We start from the raw sequence: 26,079 nt of genomic DNA on the forward strand, positions 1-26,079 counted from the left end.
CTTCTTCTTTCGGCTGCTCCCGTTCGGGGTCGCCACAGCGGATCATCCATATGATCCACATAGTGATTTTCACATGTTTTTACACCGGATGCCCTTCCTGACGCAACCCTGGTCGCCTCTTACGACACAGGGATATGGTACACCTATTTTAACCGGGGTATACACCGGCCCAGTACACTGGTACTCATTTCGCCGACCTCGGAAGGATGACAGGCTGAGTCAACCTCCTGGTGTATTAATTCAGTGGTCCAACGGGGCTTGAACTCAGGACCTTTTGGATCCCAAGCCGCTGCCCTAACCACTGCGCCAACACCAGGATATATATACATGATTCCGGGCTCAAATTCAATGCCCTAAGATCTTCAGCCAGCCACCTTAACCGCTAAGCCAACACCAGACTTAGCAGAACTCTTGATGAATGAAAATGTATTTTAATTCTGTCAGAAATGGAAATGAGCTCATGTCATATGCAGCAGCACAAAGCAGAAAGTTTACTTGTGCATCTGAATTGTTTCCAGGACAGAAGGACACCAAGTCAATTTACACGTCCACCCATTTTCATAAGATAATCTTAGGATATAAATCTTTCTGGAACTAGTTGGCTAAACTAGGCTTGCGCAGTTATCACAATCGGAGGGATAATGGCTCAGAGCCATGGCTGAGATCAGTCTCTAGAGAGGCTGCTGTTGCAAGACTGTGGCACGTGGCCACCAAGTGATGTGAGCATGCAGTGCTGGCCAATCCTAGAATCATCTGGCATGACGCTTAGCCAATCTGCTCAGATCCAATTTTGTCTGTTTATATAGCCCCACCTCCTTCCCACACCCTTTTCTTCAGAATGTGACTTCTGGCTTGAGATCAGGTTGTGACATGCACCAGGTGTTGGGAAATGTGTGTCTGCTAAATTCTTCACTCCAGGCCTCATCCTTTGTGTTCGGTTCACGGGCTCTTGTGATTGTTTCTTCGACGCATTTACTCGTCCAATAAGATGGATTTTATTATGTGAACAGTTCACTCAAAATTGTCCATCTCTGACATCTGTTAACTGTGAAGAACCTGGAAATATATATCAGGACCAAGTTAACAGGATTTTTGTGCTCCGCCTTTTTGGAACCATTTCGAAATCTGAAACATCAAAAATCGTGAATGACAACGGGAGTGGAAGTAACTCAGGTTCTCCTGATGAATACTGTGGTGAGTTCATTGCAGCACGTTGTTGTCTTATGTGTGTGTATTTCAGAGGAAGACAACATGTGTGATGGATTTGATATCCAACGACATCATGACATAGCAGATATAACCAGATTTTACTTTTCCCTGTTCTGACCAAAGCCTAAAACAAATTTCATGATGAATCTCCTTTCTCATAACTCTGAAATCCATGTCAGAAGTTTAACTCAGCCTTTATTCATGAACTGATTGATGTCCTTCATTGAATACAATCATGTTTGACAATTTGTTATGCAACAGATTAGTGACTGGGTTATGTTTGTATCGACTGGATGGTGCAAACGTAGAGTTCTCTTGTCATGGATCGATTCTCGGCCCGACTATAAACGGTCAAACTGGTGCGTCATAGGCATTGCATTATATCACAGAGTGCCGTTCCAAATATGGATGTTAAGCTGAGTGTTCCACCTGGATAGGATTCGTTGGTGAAAGGTAAAAAAAATCCACGGCATCTGTAGGGGAGAGCATGCGAGTTATTGCCGACACCCTGCACAAATTTCCCAGTCCTTACCCTGACCTCCAATGGGAAAGCGAACGCAACCCACCCAGCTTCTGGCCATGAGACTGCTTTAATATCACTGAGGGCAAAACGAAGAAATACATATACTGTAGATGTATATATAGATATATATATATATATATATATATATATATATATATATATATATATATATATATATATATATATATATGTATATATATATATATATATATATATATATATATATATATATATATATATATATATATATATATATATGTATGGATGTGTATATATATACATATGTATATATGTGTGTATATATATATATATATATATATATATATATATATATATATATATATATATATATATATATATATATATATATATATGTGTGTATATGTATAAATGTATGTGTATATGTACATATGTTTGTATGTTTGTATGTATATATGTATATATGTATATGTGTATATATATGTGTGTGTATTTGTATATATGTGTGTGTATATATATATATATATATATATATATATATATATATATATATATATATATATATATATATATATATATATATATATATATATATATATATATATATATATATATATATATATATATATATATATATATATATATATATATATATATATATATATATATATATATATATATATATATACTTTGATGTTGAGATAAAGCCTGGTGTTGGCGCAGTGGTTAGGGCAGCGGCTTGGGATCCAAAAGGTCCTGAGTTCAAGCCCCGTTGGGCCACTGAATTAACACACCAGGGGGTTGACTCAGCCTGTCATCCTTCCGAGGTCGGCGAAATGAGTACCAGTGTACTGGGCTGGTGTATACCCCGGTTAAAATAGGTGTACCATATCCCTGTGTCGTAAGAGGTGACCAGGGTTGCGTCAGGAAGGGCATCCGGCGTAAAACATGTGCCAAATCACTATGCGGATCATACGGATGATCTGCTGTGGCGACCCTTAACGGGAGCAGCCGAAAGAAAAAGAAGAAGAAGATATATGTATATATGTGTACATGTATATAAGTGTGTATACATATGTATATATGTGTATATATGTATATCTATATGTGTATTTATATGTATGTATATATATGTATATATATATATATATATATATATATATATATATATATATATATATATATATATATATATATATATATATATATATATATATATATATATGCTGGGTGTATACCCCGGTTAAATAGGTGTACCATATCCCTGTGTTTTGGGAGGCGACCAGGGTTGCGTCAGGAAGGGCATCCGGCATAAAACATGTGCCAAATCACTATGCGGATCATACGGATGATCCGCTGTGGCGACCCCTAAAAAAGGGAGCAGCCGAAAGAAGAAGAAGATATATATTTATTTATTTATTTTCGTATCTAGATATATATGTATGTGTTTATAGGTGTTTATATATGTTTATATATGCATATATATATATATATATATATATATATATATATATATATATATATATATAGAAGACAAGGCGTAAGTCGTCACCATCGCGACCGAGAAAAAAGTGACGACTTAGAAATGTGACGACTTACACGTATGCGAACATTCATGATGACTGTGGGGTGAAGGATGAAGTCGTGCGTGGCCTGGACAATATGTGTGAGAGCCGGCTATTGTACCAAAAGGAAAACACAATCCTCGGGGCATAGGTGGGGGTTCATTGGTGAGTTGGAAAGTCATCAAGCAAAGATGGAATTCATGAATCAGTTTATCAAAAGTAAAGATAATGAACAACTGCAAGACAACAACTTCGCCTGCTTATCACCATGATGGGATTGACCAACGAACCCCAGAGACTTTTCTGGCAGCATCTGCCAGAAAAGCCCAGTCTCATCGGCATTGTACACATCCCGAGGCTGATACCTTTCCAAGATGTCTTTCAATTTGCCATCCTTCCAGTGGTGCACCACTGCCGAATCCACGCTGCCTGATTCGCCGCACTTCTTGACCTTGCCGATTCCCACCTCACTTTGAATCTGTCTATCCAGTGCATCGGCAAGGTCTCGGCATCATCATGCCCAAGGTCCGCAGCGAATTTACGTGCCTTCAGCAGCAACATTTCACCGTCCAACAGAATATTTGGCTGAGCCGACATTTGCCGAAACCAGATGATGAGCGCGTCATCGACATCTTCAAAGGACACACGTTTCACGCGTTTCACACTTACCACCGGCCTCGCGATCTTCTCCACTTGTCCAAACATCGTGCCCTTATTCTTCAAGATATCGTTCAATGTCTGCCGTTTGATGTCCAACTTCTATGTACAATACATCCAAACAGCTATGGCTGTTTTCTTCATCAGTGGTTTTGCCTCGCAAAACTGGATAATGTTGTATTTTCTTGGTAGGTTTTAGTTGTAAGCTTACGCTTAGTCGCCATTGTCCTGCCTGCAGTGCGATCAACGTGTGTACGCAGTTATAAATAGCCTATCACTGGCGGTGTAAAACAATGAGCGAGCATCACGATTCCATGAAATCGGGATTCTCACGAGGCAGCAGTTCCATGTGACGAGTTATTAGTGGTAATTTACTTTAGTTTCCAATACGTGGGAACGGACAACATCTGACGACTTAGACGAAGTGACGACTTATAGATGACGACTTACAGAGGGATGACCCTTGATTCATAGGGACTTAACATGAGATAAATTCGGGACTTTTTGACGCTGCCGACTTAGGCGAAGTGACGAGTTACACGCTGCTGACTTACGCCTAGTCTACTGTATATATATATATATATATATATATATATATATATATATATATTAGTTTTGCCCTCAGTGATATTAAAGTGGTCTATGTATATATCATCATTCTAACCCCTCACTGGCTCACTGACTGACTAATATTCATGTTTGGTTCCTGCTGGGTGACAGAAATCTGAAATTTTGCCTGCCTATGGACATCAAAGCCATTACTCCAGGGACAAATCACACAACCATAGGAAAGCATCCACAAAATGAAAATATCTAAAAATAAGTCCAGCCGTGTTGTGCTCACGGCAGGTGAGCATTCCTCGACAATGGGAGGTCAAGCTGAACCTGCTGCTATTTATTATGTACCCACGTACGAAATGAAGCACAGTTCGTTTTTGCTTACAATGTGTAAGCATACCACACGATTGGATATATATATATATATATATATATATATATATATATATATATATATATATATATATATATATATATATATATATATATATATATATGCATATATCTGGCAGGATGGCCACGACCTCGAGGTATGCACACGCACACTCGCCTCTGAGCTGTGGAGCCTGGATTTGACTCTCGGCCAAGCTTTAGACTATCATCCTGGTGTTTCCCAGGCAGGGCAATGTGTGTGCCATCCCTTGCATGGGCCTTAAATGGGAGTTCCAGCCGTTGGTATTAGTTGGTGGACATTAAAGAACCCATAGTGTCCTTTGCGAAAAGTCTGCGAGCTATCGCTATCACCTAAACCAGATTCCATATTCCTACCCTGACTTCCCGTGTCAGAGTAGCGATCAATCCAGGATTGTAACTTTAACCAAGAAAGTGCTTTGGCTGAACCGACATTCTGCATCGAGCATGTCATTTCTACAAAAGACGATGTGTGCATGAGCATGATTATGATGATGGTGTATGTGTGTACATATCTATGTGTGTGTGTGCGTGTGTGTGTGTGTGTGTGTGTGTGTGTGTGTGTGTGTGTGTGTGTGTGTGTGTGTGTGTGTGTGTGTGTGTGTGTGTGTGTGTGTGTGTGTGTGTGTGTGTGTGTGTGTGTGTGTGTGTGTGTGTGTGTGTGTGTGTGTGTGTGTGTGTGTGTGTGTGTATATATATATATATATATATATATATATATATATATATATATATATATATATATATATATATATATATATATATATATATATATATATATATATATATGCACATTTTTCCCCATAGTGTGCATGACAACTGACTTAACATCTTCAGCAATCATATTCATGCAGGCATGTTTCTGGAATGTTAAGCAAGTTTGAACTCACACAGAGAATATAGTCATGACGGTTAAACATGAGTGGCAGTGTCATTTCCTTTGGTACACCTTGCCAGTCTCCTCATACTGATGAATTATTTTGTCACACAGTCATCTTCACAAACGCTGTCCTCACACAGCAGTGACATGGGTCTCAATGGCACAGAGGATGAGTGGGGAAACAGGAAGGGAAGGTAAGAATTTCTGGAGTTTTGGAGTACACTCATGCGACAACACACTCAGAATCTTCCACACTGGTGTTATTTTGCACTCACTGTTTTTTTTATGCTCACTTGTACTTCAAGGGCTGACCATTAAGTTGGAAGTCGAAAATATAAAGTTTACGGTCAAGTGTATATAAATAGATAATTCAAAGTTGTGTGTTGGTAGCGGAGATGGTAAAGTGCAGCTGAGAAAACATAATTCAAGGTGCTACGTATGTTAATGGTTGAAATGATGTATTGTACATAAATAAATAAATAATTAAAAGTTGTGTGTTGGCAGTGGAGATGGTCGAGGGTAAATAAATAAATAAATAAAGGTTCCTAAAAGCATGAAGAACCTTGTACTATTCTTTTCCATCGAGGTTAAAATTTCCAAATTGCCTCCGATTCCAAAATAATTTGACTTTCCTGCTGCCTAGATATTATTGCATACATGTGCCGGATACGAAAGAAATGTGTCGAGTTATTTTCGGGTAGGGGCTACATACATACTGTTGGACGGGATTGAATGGAAGAATGGAGGACAGGACCTAAAATATAAGCCCCCAGTTTGGTTAACACCATGTTGGGTGCCAATAGGATTTATCCCCTCTTCAAATTGAGATATGATGATCACATGAGTCTGTTAATTGTTTGTCTGTCTATTAATAATAATAATAATAATAATAATAATAATAATACCATTCCTTTCATGCCATTAAGGTGCAAAGGGCTGCTGAGGCAGTTTCATTGGCAAGAAGTCCAATCCTGGACAGGTCGCCACTCTGACACAGGTTATCCTGAATGGTTATTACCCCAGTACACTGGTACTCATGTCACTGCCCTCAGAAGATGACAGGCTGAATCAACCCCACCTGGTGTTATTTCAACGTTAAAAACAGGGGCTCAAACTCAGGACCCTGAGGTCCCAAGCCAACCACCTTTAGCTAATGTAGGAAAACATTGCAAATATAAAACCTGATCTTCAAATTTGCTTTGCAATGGCCAAAAACAAGAAAGAAATGATTCCTACTTGGGCAACGAGGCTAACTTGATGTTGGCTTAACGGTTAAGGTGGCTGGCTAAAGATCTTCAGGCATTGAATTTGAGCCCCTGCGAGCCATTATATAACACCAGGTGGGTTCACTCAGCCAGTCATCCTTCAGAGGTCGGCAAAATGAGTACCAGCTTCCTGGCAACATGGGGGCACTATATCAGTGGCACAGCCATGCTCCCAGAAATGAGGCAAACAGCAGCTACAGACTGCATACAAAATATTATATAACTTTGCTAATGTTATATGCAGTCGTAGTGCAGCACTTTCTGTTTACGTGGTCGAGGCTCATGGAAGAGCTCGAGTAGAAGGGAATGAAACAAAATGGAAAGGGGGGAAACACAAGCAAGTCAAAATTTTCTCTCCCATCCTTTGATCTGATGTCCATCCGTCCATCCATTGGGATCATACTCTGTGCAGAGCGTTGGTGCTGCCTAAGCAGTCTTCTTGGCTATTGGGAACAATCCTGGATCGGTCGGCACTCTGACACAGGATACCACCAAGCTGGCACTCATTTTGCCAACCTCGGAAGGATGACAGGCAGAGTCAACCCCACCTGGTATTAATTCAACAGAAAGTGTGATTCTGAACTCAGCATCCTTGGATCCCATGCCCACCACCCTAATGATTTGCCAGCACCATGCATATGGTCTGATGTCAACTGTCTGGTTATTTTATAAATTGAGGGTGTGGACTTTTGAAAATATATATACTGTGACGGCTGTGGAAATTCGCATTACACCATGAAGGGCACGTAGGTGAGATATCTCTAAGTACATGTGTAGTTAGCCCCAAATCCGTTGTCTGGAGGGAATTTATGTGACTCATTCAGGCTGCGACGCTTTGAGATAGCCGTTTTTCTGTTCTATCTTTATTTTGAACCAACCACGTCTCAACCGCCATCACACAACAACCACCTTAACCACCACGCCAGCCATCGTCACCAACTACAACCACGCTACAACAACAACGCCAACAGCCACGACCTTTACCTTCACAACTCAATCCCGCAAACATCGCATCACCGTCATTCCCAAACGGCACCATAACCATCAAACCACCACCGATAAACCCTCCACCACCCTCACCTCTCTCCTTCTACGGCCATTCCCGCACCACCTGTGAACACTGAGCGTCGGCTGTCTCGGGCTCCTTTCAGCAATACGCACCGAGCCGCGAGCGCAAATAGCGGCCTTTCCGAAGGAGAATTCGGATCAAGAAAGCTACACGCCCACTTCAGATCCGTCAAATTAGCAAGCGCGGAGCGGCTTGGCCCCGCCTCCAGGCGCGTCTGTGTGAAATCGATATATGCAAATTCTAGGATCAGGGGAAATTCACGCCCCCTTTCCTCCGACCAATGGGCGAGCGTGGCTCCGCCCCCGAGGTCATCCTGATCCGGATATTTGCATATTGTTTTCTCCTGCCGGCCTATAAAATGGCGAGCGCAAGGCGAATCGTGGCAGAGTGTGGCAGTACCAGTGTGTGTCGGCAGGGCAGAGTGAGTCGAGTCATCGGTGTGGCAGCGAGTTGGATTCTGCAGTCGGCTGAGGAGAGTTGCGGGAAGAGGCAAAGGAGCTCGGGTCGGAGGCGAGAAGGTCGGCGACGAGGTCGCAGTGTGAGATCGCTCGTCACGGGACCCAAGCCAGCCAGCCATTCTCCTCCCCCAGGGCATCAACAATTCCCCCTTTCCCCCGCGCTGAGATAGTGCAAAAAGGGGGCCCCGTTCCCACCCCACTCCAAAGGTCGTGCCAACGAAACCCGCCAAGCAGCACAGAGTTGGGGCACATCCACGCGGCCACATCTGCGGCTCGTCCGCCAACGCGTCACGAGGACTCGGGTAGGACCCCCCCCCCCCGGTCTCGCGGACCTGGCTGCTCCTCCAGGTCACGCGCACATATTGGCCTCCAGGCCTGTCTGCCCCCTTGTCTATGAGGGTGGCTTCTTTCCTTTCCTTTTGAGTGAATGTGTGTTGGCGCCGTCTGTAAAGTAGAACTGTATAAGTGTTGCCGTGTGTACGCGTATTCGGTAGTAACTCTGCGTCATTGTTTCTTTTGTTTTAACTGCTATATGTGCATTTTGACTGTTTGGCTGTATATGTGTGCTTTCCGTGTGTCGCGAAATAAATGTGTTTTGTGTGAACTGTTTTCCCGTTTCGCTTCGTCTTTTCTTTATTGACCCTCCATCCTGCTTCACGTAAAGGGTTCGTAGTGGGCTTAATACGCCGCTAATTAATCTGAACCGTCCAGGTCGGCGATAACACCACTCGGTTATCCCGATAGCACGGAACGGGCCACCCAAGCGGCCCATGTCCGGAGTCGACCTGCGGCGAGGTGCGATCGCCCGGTCGACCATTCGCGCAGGTACTTAGGTAGATCGAATTTGGCGAGCGACCCTATCCTGCGTGGCTGGGCCATTGGCACGATCGTGGTGAGGTTAAACCCCCACCCGTGACTAGCTCCCGGCGTTGGTCCGAGAGGGTCACGACTGAATTGTCCGTCCAGTGGGCGACGTGCCGCGATCCGAGTTACGTGGCCGTCCGCACGCCGGCGGGCGCGAATTCGCAACAATACCAAGATCGACAGTGGTGTAGAATCAGAGAATATAGTTGGAGAGTGAAAAGTATGTAGAATGTAGCCAAACCAGGCTATTTTACACAAAGAGGTATTAATGTACAGAAGGGGATGGGAAGGTGACAGCAGCAGGGACCGTTGATTGGTTTAAACTTCATTTGGATTCATACTTGTAAGGCAGCAATGAGCGAAGAGAAGGTTCAGTGATATTGACACGAATAATAAGTGGATTAGGATTAGACAAGTGTGATTCATTTGTGATGTCTGGAAGTTGGAGATGTGCAATTTGTTTGTGTGTGAATCATGCCAAGTGGGAATGTGAGGTTAAGTGTTGTGCTTCCCCAAACATACTCAAGGTAATGACAAATGTCACAGTCATAAGCTGATATGTCACAAATTATATTATTACTGATATGACAAAAAGAAATGCTTGCGACAAACATTGCAGAGTTGCACAAATTTCAAGCTTCCCCTTTATTTGGATGGAATCAACAGAACGTTGATCGAAGTATGCAAACTACCGTGGGAAGCAAGGAGAAGTTGAAGTTTCAGGCATTGATCCTTTGTCGGCCATGATCCATTGGATAACGGGGAAACGACGACAGCTCAAGGCTGAACTAACAGCAGGCCAGGCTTCAGTGACTATATCATGTGCTGTCGTCATTCGGTGCCCGTGCTGCACTTTTAGGCCGCACCCACCAACTGCATGCACTTTTGACAGCAGGCTCGACCTGGGTTTCAATACGGCCAGCCTTCACTCGCTGTGTATGCCTGTCAATGTCCACTGCCATTTTGTCTGCCTTGCCACCCAACTTGGGCCTCATAACTGCCTGAAGCTGGGCCTGACCGGGCCTGCTGTTTGTTCAGCCTTGATCACTATTTGTTTTGCCAACAAGCTGATGAAGTGGGTGTCGGCTTATTCCTTCCTATGGCTGTCAGCATACCTCCATCAACGTTGTGTTGTTTTCATCATTTGTTCGACATGTCCACCGACGTAGATCGACACCAGCCTTCCAGAGCAAGACTAGCTCTTCATTCGTCTTATTTTGTTTAACATTGAACGATGTAAGGTTTGAGAAGTCATTTTTTAACCTTCTGATGCCGTACGGATAACATGGGTTGTTAAGAAAGGATTTTATGTGAATTCTATATTTTATGGAAATTAAAGAAATTGCTATCAATTTTTTGTTGTTGAATTATTTATCTACCAGCAAAGGTACCCGGTGTTGCCAGACAAGCCGGGACCCTCCTCCCACCACACCCTACTCCCTCCAGACTCCGACCCCACCCCTTCCCTCCTCATACCCCACCCATTCTCCTCCCTAACCCTACTTAACCCTAACCCTACCAAACCCTAACGCTAACCCATGTCATTTAAATAACATCAGGTGCGTTGACTCAGTCTGTCATCCTTCCGACATCAGCAAAATGAGTATCATCTTACTGGAAACAGGGAACACTGCATCAGTGGCACAGTCATGCTCGCATCAATGCTGCAACCAGCAGCCACAAGCTGCATACTAAACAATGACTTCTCTAGAGATTAAAATTTGTATGCTGTTGCATTATCAAACGTGCAACAAATTAAAAATGACCAATATACGTACAGGAGGTGCCGGTTTGGAGTTGATGAATGTCACCCGAGTTGTGATTTATATCGGATCACTCGACTGAATGTCACATGCAATCTTTCATTTTGTCCATTTGTGCTTCCATACTGGAGGTGACTATAAATGAAGGGCTCTGTGACGTCAAAGGACGTCAGCATTGGGCACTGCCATTTTACAATCCTGTGGATATACTTTAGTCTGATCTTTCCCTTTCATGTCGTCACGGAATGACCTCCAAAAGAAGAGGCTCTCGGGGGAACGGCACCCACTGCCTCCTTTTCTTGCGATAATATGATTAAGGATTAAAAAAAAATAAAACAAAATTGATCGGACAATCCTTTATTCGATTCATGATGGAAATTTATTGAGATGTTCGAGAACATCCCGCAGAGCATCACGTGAAGCACATTTTGAACACCACAAAGGAGAAACTTGACAAAAACATTGATTTAAACATCACGATTTGTTTATTCGTTAACATCTCGATTACATTTACTTGTATAAATGGCTAAATTGTGCTGTGTTTTTCAAACGACACAAATGAAATGGCAATTGGAAGTCCCACATGATGCTTTATGTCCATATAACAAATGCATGATGCTTTATGTCAGGCCAAACACTTACTGATCAACCCTGGAAATTAATGATTGCACAGTATCACGGCCACATTGCTCCACACACATGGTTTTTACATCGGGGCTATCTATTTATCATCGTTTATGGTGCAGCACATGGCTGCTGGTTCACATAGTTGCTGGTTCACATGGCTGCTGGTTCACATAGTTGCTGGTTCACATAGTTGCTGGTTCACATGGCTGCTGGTTCACATGGCTGCTGGTTCATATGGTTGCTGGTTCACATGGTTGCTGGTTCACATGGTTGCTGGTTCACATGGTTGCTGGTTCACATGGCTGCTGGTTCACATGGCTGCTGGTTCACATGGTTGCTGGTTCACATGGCTGCTGGTTCACATAGTTGCTGGTTCACATGGCTGCTGGTTCACATGGCTGCTGGTTCACATGGCTGCTGGTTCACATGGTTGCTGGTTCACATGGTTGCTGGTTCACATGGCTGCTGGTTCACATGGCTGCTGGTTCACATGGCTGCTGGTTCACATGGTTGCTGGTTCACATGGCTGCTGGTTCACATGGTTGCTGGTTCACATGGCTGCTGGTTCACATGGTTGCTGGTTCACATGGTTGCTGGTTCACATGGTTGCTGGTTCACATAGTTGCTGGTTCACATGGTTGCTGGTTCACATGGCTGCTGGTTCACATGGTTGCTGGTTCACATGGCTGCTGGTTCACATGGTTGCTGGTTCACATGGCTGCTGGTTCACATGGTTGCTGGTTCACATGGCTGCTGGTTCACATGGCTGCTGGTTCACATAGTTGCTGGTTCACATGGCTGCTGGTTCACATGGCTGCTGGTTCACATGGCTGCTGGTTCACATGGTTGCTGGTTCACATGGCTGCTGGTTCACATGGTTGCTGGTTCACATGGCTGCTGGTTCACATGGCTGCTGGTTCACATAGTTGCTGGTTCACATGGCTGCTGGTTCACATGGCTGCTGGTTCACATGGCTGCTGGTTCACATGGTTGCTGGTTCACATGGTTGCTGGTTCACATGGCTGCTGGTTCACATGGCTGCTGGTTCACATGGTTGCTGGTTCACATGGCTGCTGGTCCACATGGTTGCTGGTTCACATAGTTGCTGGTTCACATGGCTGCTGGTTCACATGGTTGCTGGTTCACATGGTTGCTGGTTCACATGGCTGCTGGTTCACATGGTTGCTGGTTCACATAGTTGCTGGTTCACATGGTTGCTGGTTCACATGGCTGCTGGTTCACATAGTTGCTGGTTCACATGGTTGCTGGTTCACATGGCTGCTGGTTCACATGGTTGCTGGTTCACATAGTTGCTGGTTCACATGGCTGCTGGTTCACATGGTTGCTGGTTCACATGGTTGCTGGTTCACATGGTTGCTGGTTCACATGGCTGCTGGTTCACATGGCTGCTGGTTCACATGGTTGCTGGTTCACATGGTTGCTGGTTCACATGGCTGCTGGTTCACATGGTTGCTGGTTCACATGGTTGCTGGTTCACATGGTTGCTGGTTCACATAGTTGCTGGTTCACATGGTTGCTGGTTCACATGGCTGCTGGTTCACATAGTTGCTGGTTCACATGGTTGCTGGTTCACATGGCTGCTGGTTCACATAGTTGCTGGTTCACATAGTTGCTGGTTCACATGGTTGCTGGTTCACATGGCTGCTGGTTCACATAGTTGCTGGTTCACATGGTTGCTGGTTCACATGGCTGCTGGTTCACATGGCTGCTGGTTCACATAGTTGCTGGTTCACATGGCTGCTGGTTCACATAGTTGCTGGTTCACATGGTTGCTGGTTCACATGGTTGCTGGTTCACATGGTTGCTGGTTCACATAGTTGCTGGTTCACATGGCTGCTGGTTCACATGGTTGCTGGTTCACATGGTTGCTGGTTCACATGGTTGCTGGTTCACATGGCTGCTGGTTCACATGGCTGCTGGTTCACATGGTTGCTGGTTCACATGGTTGCTGGTTCACATGGCTGCTGGTTCACATGGTTGCTGGTTCACATGGTTGCTGGTTCACATGGCTGCTGGAAGTGCTGCTGTACCACCGCTGCAGTGCTCCCCGTACGTTAGAGCAGGGGTTTGGGAATTTTTCCAGGGTAACGACAAACCTCGCCTACTTTTTACGATAGGAACCGATGGATCTTCAACATCCACAAACTAATGCTATCAGACGGAACATTCGATTTAACGGTCCATCTGTGGGAGGACTCACACATTAATGCCTCGCTCTGCCTGCGAAACACCAGGATGGTGTTTATAGCTGGGCAGATATTGGAGCCCAAGCCAGACAGCTCAGAGGTGAGTGTGCTTATCTCTCAGCTATCCTGCCAGCCCGATCATGTATGGAAATATGGTGGAATTCTTGAGCTCCTCTCCGCTGGTGTGCTCCAAACATGTCCATTTCTTCTTCAATCCGAAAACATCCCCTCCTTAGTCCCTTACCCTCTCAAACTTATTAGCCCATCCACTGCGTGTCAGGAGACTGGGTTTTGCAGTCACGTGTGTGTGTGTGTGTGTGTGTGTGTGTGTGTGTGTGTGTGTGTGTGTGTGTGTGTGTGTGTGTGTGTGTGTGTGTGTGTGTGTGTGTGTGTGTGTGTGTGTGTGTCCGTCCGGGCTGTAACTTTTTTTTTTACCATTTCAGCTTTTGTCATCAAATTTTCAACAAAGCTTTATTTTGATAATATGGAGAAGACAAATTAAGAATTTGGTCAAAAGGTCAAAGGTGTACTGTACTGTTTATAGCATACGGAAGAAGAAGAAGAAGAAGAAGAAGAAGAAGAAGAAGAAGAAGAAGAAGAAGAAGAAGAAGAAGAAGAAGAAGAAGAAGAAGAAGAAGAAGAAGAAGAAGAAGAAGAAGAAGAAGAAGAAGAAGAAGAAGAAGAAGAAGAAGAAGAAGAAGAAGAAGAAGAAGAAGAAGAAGAAGAAGAAGAAGTAGTCCGAAAACAAAATGGACGGGCTTTGCATTTTCTTTCACTTTCTTTCACAGATGCACTTTCTAGTTTTCCTTGTTTTCCTAAATTCCTCACGAATCCGCCTCCCTTCTGCAGGTACATACATATTAAATAGATGGCCCAACAATTGTCATTCCACTTTCAAGCTATTCCATACAAACTTTAACTCCAATCAAGTGTCATTTCGTATCCTTCACAGCATTTTCCGAATTCAATATCAAGCATTTTGATAATATATTCAAATCTTTTAATAACGAAATGTTACAGAAATTCTGTTCATCAAATGACCATGAAACGCCCCACTTAATGAATGATTCGGGCATCCTGGCTGAAATAATGATAAATTGTAAAATATTGTTACGGTTGTGGAAATTCACAGAACACCAGTCAGGTTCCCCAGAGGTCAGTTATTTCGATAAGTGTATGTTCCAGCTTAGATTTCCCCACCGATGTATAAAGGGAATTATTTGTGTGCCGAGCTGTGCATCTTTGAGTAAGCCGTTATTCTTTTCTGTCTTTTATTTTAAACGAACATCGCCTCACCATCTTCTCCACAACTGCCATCTTCTCCTCAAACATCTTAACGACGCCAGCATCTCCACAACGCCGCCATCTTCTCACCAACAAACAGCATCTCATCGCGACACAATCCAGCCATATCCTCGTTGGAGCGGAAGAGCGATTTCAACCACGTCCGCGTGAAGCCGGTGATTTCAACCACGTCCGCGTACAAGCATGACTTGTAAGCATGACATGACAAGCATGACGCTCGCCGACAAGGGCTTGAGTTCATGTTGTTGGCTGGGTTGGCGAGCGGTTCGTTGAGAGCCGCTGGAGAGACGCCGAGCCACCGGCAGGAGTTGAACCGTTGGAGTTCGGAGTGGAAGGGTCGCCAGCAGGAGGCTGGGGTCGAGACCCGTTCGCTCCTCCAGCGCGTCGTCAGCTAGGCGAGGCCGCAGTGAAGGCCGGACGACCGAGAACCACCGTACAAGCTGCTCGTCAAGCCGCCCAAGCGACTGGCGCGTTCGTAACGCACCAGGCCAAACAGAGACACCAGTAAAGGTCGCCGTAAAAGGACCCATCGAGTCACCACGAGGGTGGCCAGGGAGCCGGCCCGGTCTCTCAGGGCCTGTTCCAGTCATCCCGGCCCTGAGTACATTAAAGGCTCACGAGCCCGGTTCTTTCTTTCTTGGGATTTGCATGAAAGTCTGTGGCGCCTTGTCCAAAAGTAGAATCGTTGTTAAGTGCCTGTATGTACATTGCATAATAGACATTGGCTGTAGGCTTTTGCTCGTGTCTTGTCCCCTATCCCCATTCATTGACTGCTTACGTGTAAAAATAAACCCCCATGTTGTTTGAATGTCAACCTGCTCGTTGCATCACTTTCTCCATTGACTGCCATGATGCGTTCGGGAAATTAGCTGGCTGATTATCAAGCCGATAAAATAATCTGGTCCGACGGGATCTGGCGAAATAAAACCGCTTGGCATTCGCATATGGAACGAGCCGCATAAGTGGCTCGTTTTCGTGCAGGCCCCGTCGAGGTATAAACTCCCAGCATTTCTGCCCACGCGAATAGTTAGGTATATCGACAATTCGGCGATTGACCCTGTAGCGCGTGGACAGAATAGTTGGCTGGTTCATGGTGTATTATTAAAAACACCCGTAGCTGGGTTTCGGCGTTTGTCCGGAAGCTACGACTAGATTCTCGCGTCCGGTGGACGCGTGGCCTGGATTGGGCTGAAAAGATTATGCGCACGCCGAACCGGCGGAAATCTATAACAATATTGTGGTTTACAGGAAGGTGGTTCTTGCGAAAGTTACACTCTTTGCATGATTGATGGAGCCGACGAAGAAAGTTCACAGTGGTTTCCACACTCCATTGTTTATTTACGATCCTATAGCAAGATCGCTCACTGGCGTTTTCTGTGTGACCCCAGGTGATCCGACATTATATCATGTCAATTATTAATAGTTATAACACTAGTTATTATGCAAAATGGTATTTCCCATTCCCATGTTCTTTCACTTTCACCATCTTGCAAGGTGAAGACAGTCTTTCTTAAGAGTTATGTTGTTGTCGACCTGTGCTGCAATATATACATACATATATGATATATGTGTGTGTGACTTTCCTTCCATCATCAACAACTTTAAAACTTTGATAGCAACTCTGATCTGAACACCGATGTGCCTTTTATCAAGGGCATATAGGTCTTCAGTTGCTATCATGGTTCCAGTAGACATTGCTGAAATCAGTTCAAGCATTTCTACCAGAAAGATATTCAGCAGACAATTCGTTTTGACATTCAGTTGGTCTTGGAGAGGATCTAATTTATACCTTCATTGATTTTCAAAAGTGTAACTTTCATGAGAATCACACTCGTGATATTATTCACACCGTGTCCTGGATGCTGATCGGGGAGTTGTAAGTGCAACATGTGCTGATTTTTGCATTCACAAATCTGAAGGGAGGTATCGCCCTGTCCTACAGAACAAAAGAATTGAAACACAGGCTTGGCTTCTTGAAGAAGAAGGGTGATGGTCAACGATCTCGGCCCACCAGCCCTGCAGACAAAAGTGAAAAAGGAGGGAAATCTTTGCGGTAAGCTGTTGTGTGTGAAACGGTTGTTGAGGATTTTAGATCAGCTTTGAGCAGGGAATAAAATAATTTGAAGACTCGAAAAGTTTACTTGTACACTGTTTGGATAAGTGGTTGGTGTTGGGCAGGGAGCATGAGGCATGGTATGGAATCTGCATTTCCAGTTTGTTTTTGTTTTTTTTGCATTTGGACATTTTTCCAGTTAGTACTGCACTTTAAAAGAAAATTGTTTATTACAGTTGACAAACCACAGATCTTAATTAAGTGCAGGCATGTGTTTTTGGCAGGCCGAGCCAGGAGGAGGCAATGAAATGGGCAGAATCGCTGGACAAACTACTCTCCCACAAATGTAAGATTCCACAATGTTAACACAGCTTTTTAATTAAAAAAAAAAGATGTGTAACAGTGATGCATTCAGGATCAAGATCAAGAGAAAAATGATATTCCAACTGGTAGTTTGACTGATGATGAAAATTGACAAATTCATGTCACCTATTGTGTCATTTGCACATTACACTGGAGAGGGGAATAATCACCAAGAAGTCGGTCAGGCTTGCTATGTAGGGATGGCACGGACACTCCATGTTTTTAATACCACACAAATCCTCAAACAAAATCTACCAAGATGCAAGTTTATGAACCGATAAAGTAGCTACCGTTCATCTGCGGAGGATTTCACATCCAACAACACTCGTGAAACTCATGGATGGCATTGCTGAGCCCCAAAAATGACAGAGCCAAAACAGCCCGTTTGTAATTACAGCGCGGCGACATCGCGCTGTTATATAATTGACTATTCTGTCACACTTATGGTTGGGTGTGATGTGGGCGGAGATTGCCGGGTGGATTGTGGGCGGAGATTGCCGGGTGGATTGTGGGCGGAGATTGCCATTGTGGGCGTAGATTGCCGGGTGTATTGTGGGCGGAGATTGCCGGGTGGATTGTGGGCGGAGATTGCCATTGTGGGCGGAGATTGCCGGGTGGATTGTGGGCGGAGATTGCCGGGTGGATTGTGGGCGGAGATTGCCGGGTGGATTGTGGGCGGAGATTGCCTGGTGGATTGTGGGCGGAGATTGCCGGGTTGATTGTGGGCGGAGATTGCCGGGTGGATTGTGGGCGGAGATTGCCGGGTAGATTGTGGGCGGAGATTGCCGGGTGAATTGTGGGCGGAGATTGCCGGGTGAATTGTGGGCAGAGATTGCCGGGTGGATTGTGGGCGGAGATTGCCGGGTGGATTGTGGGCGGAGATTGCCGGGTGGACCCCCGGAGATTGCCATTGTGGGCGGAGATTGCCGGGTGGATTGTGGGCGGAGATTGCCGGGTGGATTGTGGGCGGAGATTGCCGGGTGGATTGTGGGCGGAGATTGCCGGGTGGATTGTGGGCGGAGATTGCCGGGTGGATTGTGGGCGCAGATTGCCGGGTGGATTGTGGGCGGAGATTGCCGGGTGGATTGTGGGCGGAGATTGCCGGGTGGATTGTGGGCGGAGATTGCCGGGTGGATTGTGGGCGGGGATTGCGGGTGAATTGTGGGCGGGGATTGCCGGGTGGATTGTGGGCGGAGATTGCCGGGTGAATTGTGGGCGGAGATTGCCGGGTGGATTGTGGGCGGGGATTGCCGGGTGGATTCTGGGCGGAGATTGCCGGGTGGATTGTGGGCGGGGATTGCGGGTGAATTGTGGGCAGGGATTGCCGGGTGGATTGTGGGCGGAGATTGCCGGGTGGATTGTGGGCGGAGATTGCCGGGTGAATTGTGGGCGGAGATTGCCGGGTGAATTGTGGGCGGAGATTGCCGGGTGAATTGTGGGCAGAGATTGCCGGGTGGATTGTGGGCGGAGATTGCCGGGTGGATTGTGGGCGGAGATTGCCGGGTGGACCCCCGGAGATTGCCATTGTGGGCGGAGATTGCCGGGTGGATTGTGGGCGGAGATTGCCGGGTGGATTGTGGGCGGAGATTGCCGGGTGGATTGTGGGCGGAGATTGCCGGGTGGATTGTGGGCAGGGATTGCGGGTGAGTTGTGGGCGGGGATTGCCGGGTGGATTGTGGGCGGAGATTGCCGGGTGAATTGTGGGCGGAGATTGCCGGGTGAATTGTGGGCGGAGATTGCCGGGTGGATTGTGGGCGGGGATTGCCGGGTGGATTCTGGGCGGAGATTGCCGGGTGGATTGTGGGCGGGGATTGCGGGTGAATTGTGGGCAGGGATTGCCGGGTGGATTGTGGGCGGAGATTGCCGGGTGAATTGTGGGCGGAGATTGCCGGGTGGATTGTGGGCGGAGATTGCCGGGTAGATTGTGGGCGGAGATTGCCGGGTGAATTGTGGGCGGAGATTGCCGGGTGAATTGTGGGCAGAGATTGCCGGGTGGATTGTGGGCGGAGATTGCCGGGTGGATTGTGGGCGGAGATTGCCATTGTGGGCGGAGATTGCCATTGTGGGCGGAGATTGCCGGGTGGATCGTGGGCGGAGATTGCCGGGTGGATCGTGGGCGGAGATTGCCGGGTGGATTGTGGGCGGAGATTGCCGGGTGGATTGTGGGCGGGGATTGCGGGTGAATTGTGGGTGGGGATTGCCGGGTGGATTGTGGGCGGAGATTGCCGGGTGAATTGTGGGCGGAGATTGCCGGGTGGATTGTGGGCGGGGATTGCCGGGTGGATTCTGCGCGGAGATTGCCGGGTGGATTGTGGGCGGGGATTGCGGGTGAATTGTGGGCAGGGATTGCCGGGTGGATTCTGGGCGGAGATTGCCGGGTGAATTGTGGGCGGAGATTGCCGGGTGGATTGTGGGCGGGGCTTGCCGGGTGGATTCTGGGCGGAGATTGCCGGGTGGATTGTGGGCGGGGATTGCGGGTGAATTGTGGGCAGGGATTGCCGGGTGGATTGTGGGCGGAGATTGCCGGGTGGATTGTGGGCGGAGATTGCCGGGTGAATTGTGGGCGGAGATTGCCGGGTGAATTGTGGGCGGAGATTGCCGGGTGAATTGTGGGCAGAGATTGCCGGGTGGATTGTGGGCGGAGATTGCCGGGTGGATTGTGGGCGGAGATTGCCGGGTGGACCCCCGGAGATTGCCATTGTGGGCGGAGATTGCCGGGTGGATTGTGGGCGGAGATTGCCGGGTGGATTGTGGGCGGAGATTGCCGGGTGGATTGTGGGCGGAGATTGCCGGGTGGATTGTGGGCAGGGATTGCGGGTGAGTTGTGGGCGGGGATTGCCGGGTGGATTGTGGGCGGAGATTGCCGGGTGAATTGTGGGCGGAGATTGCCGGGTGAATTGTGGGCGGAGATTGCCGGGTGGATTGTGGGCGGGGATTGCCGGGTGGATTCTGGGCGGAGATTGCCGGGTGGATTGTGGGCGGGGATTGCGGGTGAATTGTGGGCAGGGATTGGCGGGTGGATTGTGGGCGGAGATTGCCGGGTGAATTGCGGGCGGAGATTGCCGGGTGGATTGTGGGCGGTAATTGCCGGGTAGATTGGGGGCGGAGATTGCCGGGTGAATTGTGGGCGGAGATTGCCGGGTGAATTGTGGGCAGAGATTGCCGGGTGGATTGTGGGCGGAGATTGCCGGGTGGATTGTGGGCGGAGATTGCCATTGTGGGCGGAGTTTGCCATTGTGGGCGGAGATTGCCGGGTGGATCGTGGGCGGAGATTGCCGGGTGGATCGTGGGCGGAGATTGCCGGGTGGATTGTGGGCGGAGATTGCCGGGTGGATTGTGGGCGGGGATTGCGGGTGAATTGTGGGTGGGGATTGCCGGGTGGATTGTGGGCGGAGATTGCCGGGTGAATTGTGGGCGGAGATTGCCGGGTGGATTGTGGGCGGGGATTGCCGGGTGGATTCTGGGCGGAGATTGCCGGGTGGATTGTGGGCGGGGATTGCGGGTGAATTGTGGGCAGGGATTGCCGGGTGGATTCTGGGCGGAGATTGCCGGGTGGATTGTGGGCGGGGATTGCGGGTGAATTGTGGGCGGAGATTGCCGGGTGAATTGTGGGCGGAGATTGCCGGGTGAATTGTGGGTGGGGTTAATGCGGAAGAGCGACGTTTTTTGTGCTGAATCGTTTTCTGTGTGATGCCAGGAGTTGATTTCCTGAGCAGGAAGTGATAATCTTCCTGTCCCGTTAGTTGTTGACGCGCAGCGTTGTAACTCTCGTTCTTCGTTGTTTTTCACCAGAAGTGTTTTTGAAACGTCTTGTGGAGGTGATTTCTTCCTCTTTTTTGGTGACAGAAGTGGTTATTACAGCGCGGCGACATCGCGCTGTTATATAATTGGCTATTCTGTCCTGTGTCTTCTGTCACAATTATGGCCGCGCACGTCCCTTTGATCTGAGGGCTATAAGTAGAAATTTGTCCAACGTCACAACTCTTCCCATCATGCAAGGAAATTCACTGTGTCTACATTTAAATTTTAAAACTGCAAAATTGTTTTATCATTCTTAACCTTTTACTGCCTCCAGCCGCGCGATATTGAAGTATTCGCTTCTTGTTCTCTATTATTAGTCACATACCAGTTTCACCAGAGGGAACTATAGGTTTGTTCTCCATCTATCCGTCTATTCCACCTATTGTTTTTCACACTTTTTCCCCATATCCATTTACATATTTACTGAAACTATATATATATATATATATATATATATATATATATATATATATATATATATATATATATATATATATATATATATATATGTAGTTACGAATTCGCGCCCGCCAGCGTGCGATCGGCCGCTCGACTCGAATGGCGGCCGCCTCGCCCACCGGAACGGACAATTCTGTCATGACCCTCTCGGAACAACGCCGGGAGCTAGTCACGGGTGGAGGTTTAACCCCACCACGACCGTGCCAATTGGCCACCCGCGCAGTATAGGGTTGCTCGCCAAATTCGATCCACCTAAGTACCTGCGCGGATGGTTGACCGGGCGATCGTACCTCGCCGCAGGCCGACTCCGGACACGAACCGCTCAAGCGGTCCGTTCCGTGCTATCGGGATAACCGAGCGGTGTTATCGTCGGCCTCGACGGTTCCGATTAATTATCGGGCGTATTAAGCCCACTACGAACCCTTTTACTTGAAGCAGGATGGAGAGTCAATAAAGAAAAGACGAAGCGAAATGGGAAAACAGCTCACACAATGCACATTTATTACACGACACACGGAAAGCACACATATACAGCCAAACAGTCAAAATGCACCTATATCAGGAAAACAAAAGAAACAACGACGCAGAGTTACAACGGAATGCGCGTACACACGGCAACACTTACATAGTTCTACTTTACAAGACACGGCGCCACACACATTTACTCAAAAGAAAAGGAAAGAAGCCGCCCTCATAGACAAGGGGGCAGACGGGCCTGTAGGCCAATATGTGCGCGGGACCTGAAGGAGCGGCCAGGTCCACGAGACCGGGTGGATGTGCCCCGACTCCGTGCTCCTTCGCGGGTTTCGTTGGCATGACGTTTGGAGTAGGGTGGGAACGGGGCCCCCTTTGTTGCACTATCTCAGCGCGGGGGAAAATGGGGAATTGTTGATGCTCTGGGGGAGGGAGAATGGCTGGCTGGCTTGGGTCCCGTGACGAGCGATCTCCAACCGCGACCTCGTTGCCAACCACCGTCTTTCTCGCCTCGCACCCGAGCTCCTTGGCCTCTTCCCCCAACTGTCCTCAGCCGACTGCAGAACCCAACTCGGTGCCTTCGCCACCCGACTCCACTCTCTGCTGCTGCTACACTTTGCTGCTGCCACACTCTGCTCGATGACTCTTACCAAAACTCTCTCTCTCTCTCTGCCAAAACTCTTTGCCTTCAAAACTGACTCTGCCACGATTCGCCTTGCGCTCGGCGTTTTATAGGCCGGCAGGAGAAACAATATGCAAATTTCCGGATCAGGATGAGCTCGGGGGCGGAGCCACGCTTGCCCATTGGACGGAGGAAAAGTGGGCGTGAACCTCCCCTGATCCTAGAATTTGCATATTTCGATTTCACACGGACGCGCATGGAGGCGGAGCCAAGCCGCTCTGCGCTTGCTCATTGGACGGATCAGAAGTGGGCATGTAACATTCTTGATCCGAATTCTCCCTCGGAAAGGCCGCTATTTGCACTCGCGACTCGGTGCGTATTTTGAAGGAGCCCAAAACAGCCCGACGCTCAGTGTTCACAGGTGGTGCGGGAATGGCCGTAGAAGGAGAGAGGTGAGGGTGGTGGAGGGTTTTTGGTGGTGGTTTGATGGTTATAGCGGTTCAAAATAAAGATTGAAAAGAAAAACGGCTATCTCAAAGCGTCGCAGCCCGAATCAATCACATAAATTCCCTCTAAACAATGGGTTTGGGGCTAACTACACATGTACTTAGAGTTATCTCACCTTCGGACCCTGAATGGTGGTTTGCGAATTTCCACAGCCTTAACAATATATATATATATATATATATATATATATATATATATATATATATATATATATATATATATATATATATATATACATATACATATATACACATATAGTTTCACAATCACCACAAACACTAGTTTGTGACCAACCCTTTGGAATTTTAAAAAGTGTTTTGTGTTTTAATACTTGTACACAGTAAACCCTTAAATATATCAGGTTTTGACCAATCGCAGGCAACCTCTTGTGTACCGAATTATTTATCGCCGGGTTAAGTTGACCAATCGCGGTTTTTGAGCTAAATTTTGATGGTTATCTCACACCATGAGCCTTTTTTTTCTCGTGCAGCGTTAACAATGACACTAAGGCATAAAACGATGGACAAATTATGTGGATTATCACCTCCGCCACCAAGGTCGAAGGAGCTTGTGTTTTCACCCTGTCTCTTTGTCACTTGGAACAAAAAAATTTTCACTAAGTATGTTGGTGTGTAGCATTTGTCTGTTTGTCACATGATTTTTGGCCACAGTTTTGAAGCAATTCTTCTTTAAAAAAAATTGTGCATGTAATTGACCAGTCAAGGACAGCAACACATCGTTTTGGTGAAGATCTGAATCCAGATCCAGATCTGAGAATTATTTAAGTGATTCTTCAGCATTGAGAGATGGAGCCAAACACGTTATATAGCACAATATCTCAAAGGGTTATCGATAGATTCGGACGAAACTTCGTCGGCAGGTTAGGTGTGCCACTTGGAAGAATTGATTCAATTTTTGTGAATATCTGAATCCGGATCTCGATACGAGAATTATTTCATTTCTAAGTAATTTTTCACCATTGAGAGATGGGGATAAAAACGATATTGCAAGAGATCTCAAAAAAGTTGTGGACGGATTTGCATGACACTTGGTGGACAGGTTTGGTGTGTGACAAGGACTAATTGTTTTAATTTTGATGAAAATCAGAATCCTGATCCGTATCTGACAATTTTTCAAGTGATTCTTCAGCATTGAGAGATGTGGTCAAAATTATGATGTTTTGCATGATATCTCAAAAAGTTGTGGACAAGTTATGACAAAACTCTGTGGATGAGTTGGTAACTTGACAAGCACAAGCCGACTTGATTTTGGTGAAGGTTCGGATTCAGATCCGACTTATCAGTGGAATACAAATGTAAACTGTTCAGCCTGGCAGAGATATGAATGCTCTCTACCAAGTGCCGTTCCATTTCATCAAGTGGCACTCCGTGAGTGATTTTTCATTTGTCAGTTTGTTTGTTTGTTTGTTTGTTTGTGGGCAGGATATTTCAATGTTTGTGGACAGATTCAGACGAAACTTGGTGGGCACGTTGGGTGTGTGACAAGGAAGAATATATTTTTTAAGGTTGGTGAAGATCCGGATCGGGATCCGACAATTTTTTTGAAGTGGTTCTTCACCATTGAGAAGAGATGGGGCTGAACCGATATATAGCACGATATCTGAAAAAGATGTTGACGGATTTCGATGACACTTGGTGGACAGGTTGGGTGTGTGACAAGGATGAATTGATTCGATTTTGGTGAAGATCCAAATTCAGATCCGGACACGATCATTATTTTTTTGATTTTTCAAGTGATTCATCACCATTGAAAAAATGACCGTTTTTACAGCCATTTTTCCCTGCTGTGCAGGGGTTGGGCTTTTTCTTGAGGCAATGTTTTATGGCCGGATGCCCTTCCTGACGCCAACCCTGGTCGCCTCTTACGACACACAGGGATATGTTACACCTATTCTAACCGGGGCATACACCGGGACCAGTACACTGGTACTCACTTCGCCGACCTCAGATGGATGACAGGCTGAGTCAACCCCCTGGTGTTAATTCAGCAGCCCACAGGGCTTGAACTCAGGACCCTGGGATCCCAAGCCGCCACCCTAACCACTAAGCCAACACCAGGCTTATTCTTCACCATTGAAAGAAAGGGCTAAACTGATATACAGCATAATATTTCCAAAAATCATCTTGGCTCCGAGATGTTCTACTGGATCAGGCATTGTGTGGCGGAGGTATGTGCTCCACTGAGTGCCCTTCTGGTTGTTAGCAGTTTCAACTTTACACATGTAATTGTAAATCAAAGGGGCTGCTGCGGTGCAGGTGGGAACTGAGACATGCAGTGCTCACGCGCTCGGTATGAACCAAATGCAAAGAAGTCGAGGAAAGTGATGTCTGACTCAGAAAATGGAGGCTTTGGATAAACTTAGTCGAGGCGAGAGTGCGTTATTTATTTGCAGGTGTTCGGAGCTGCAGAACGATTTGTTAAAGAAACACATTGACAGCT

At 46.5% G+C, this 26,079-nt stretch overlaps 1 protein-coding gene across 9 annotated transcripts in view; it reads left to right on the forward strand.

Annotated features, from left to right (window-relative positions):
• RGS3 (regulator of G protein signaling 3) overlaps window positions 1-26,079 on the forward strand; it is a 276,636-nt gene that overhangs the window by 239,637 nt on the left and 10,920 nt on the right. For 4 of the 9 annotated variants that reach the window (XM_085854601.1, XM_085854599.1, XM_085854600.1 and 1 more), the window contains 3 exons: window positions 5,894-5,976; window positions 17,283-17,393; window positions 17,678-17,739. In XM_085854601.1, coding sequence (XP_085710727.1) covers window positions 5,894-5,976; window positions 17,283-17,393; window positions 17,678-17,739 — 256 coding nt within the window. Of the gene's footprint in view, window positions 1-860; window positions 1,195-5,893; window positions 5,977-8,531; window positions 8,877-10,057; window positions 10,791-17,282; window positions 17,394-17,677; window positions 17,740-26,079 lie in introns of those variants that run through there. The other 5 variants (XM_085854607.1, XR_015051183.1, XM_085854602.1 and 2 more) reach the window with 5 other exon arrangements.

This window comes from Eptatretus burgeri, chromosome 14, assembly GCF_056783735.1.
Source record: "Eptatretus burgeri isolate ZD-2024b chromosome 14, Ebu_testis_v1, whole genome shotgun sequence".
NCBI lineage: Eukaryota > Metazoa > Chordata > Myxini > Myxiniformes > Myxinidae > Eptatretus > Eptatretus burgeri.